General features: G+C 48.9%; 1 protein-coding gene across 1 annotated transcript; it reads left to right on the forward strand.

The window, feature by feature from the left end:
- Positions 1 to 136: 136 nt before the first annotated feature.
- Positions 137 to 460, forward strand: PHALS_06575 (uncharacterized protein; the record flags this gene model as incomplete). The annotated part of the gene is made up of 3 exons (XM_024719884.1): positions 137 to 171; positions 228 to 363; positions 437 to 460. The coding sequence occupies 3 exons, from the start codon at positions 137 to 139 to the stop codon at positions 458 to 460; spliced, it is 195 nt and encodes a 64-aa protein (XP_024585139.1).
- Between the last annotated feature and the right edge of the window lie 8 nt (positions 461 to 468).

A 468-nucleotide genomic window follows, 5' to 3' on the forward strand; every position in this document is an offset into this window, starting at 1 on the left:
AATTGTGACCGCGACGTAAGGTTTGTTGTTTACGGATGTCCAAAAGTCGAGTGTGAATGAAAAGAACACCCCCTTTGACTTCTCCTCCGCAATCCGAGCCTTCATCCGCAGATTCGTGCTTTCCATCAGCTCCAAAATGCGCGCCTTGATGGTGTTGCGACTTGGGATACGGTACGCTGGATTGATGCCCTCCATGAGCGCTTCAAAATATGGACAATCCCCAACAGACAAGGCTTGGTAATCTTGAATGATCCACTCAACGAGCAGCTCCAACAGCTTGCCGCTCAGTATAACCGCCTCACCCTTGGGATGAAAGCAAGACAGAACAGTGGACTCCTTGCTTGCCTCGATCGATCCCGAGTGGTGTGCAGCGACGTGGTCTTCGAACTTTTTAGTCGACACAAGTATAGTCTGACTAAATCCCGGTTTTTTGCAGCTTTTGCACACTACTCGAACCTGAATATTGTT

The sequence above is a fragment of the Plasmopara halstedii genome (assembly GCF_900000015.1).
Source record: "Plasmopara halstedii genome assembly, contig: Scaffold_3060, whole genome shotgun sequence".
In the NCBI taxonomy this organism is placed as follows: Eukaryota; Oomycota; class Peronosporomycetes; order Peronosporales; family Peronosporaceae; genus Plasmopara; species Plasmopara halstedii.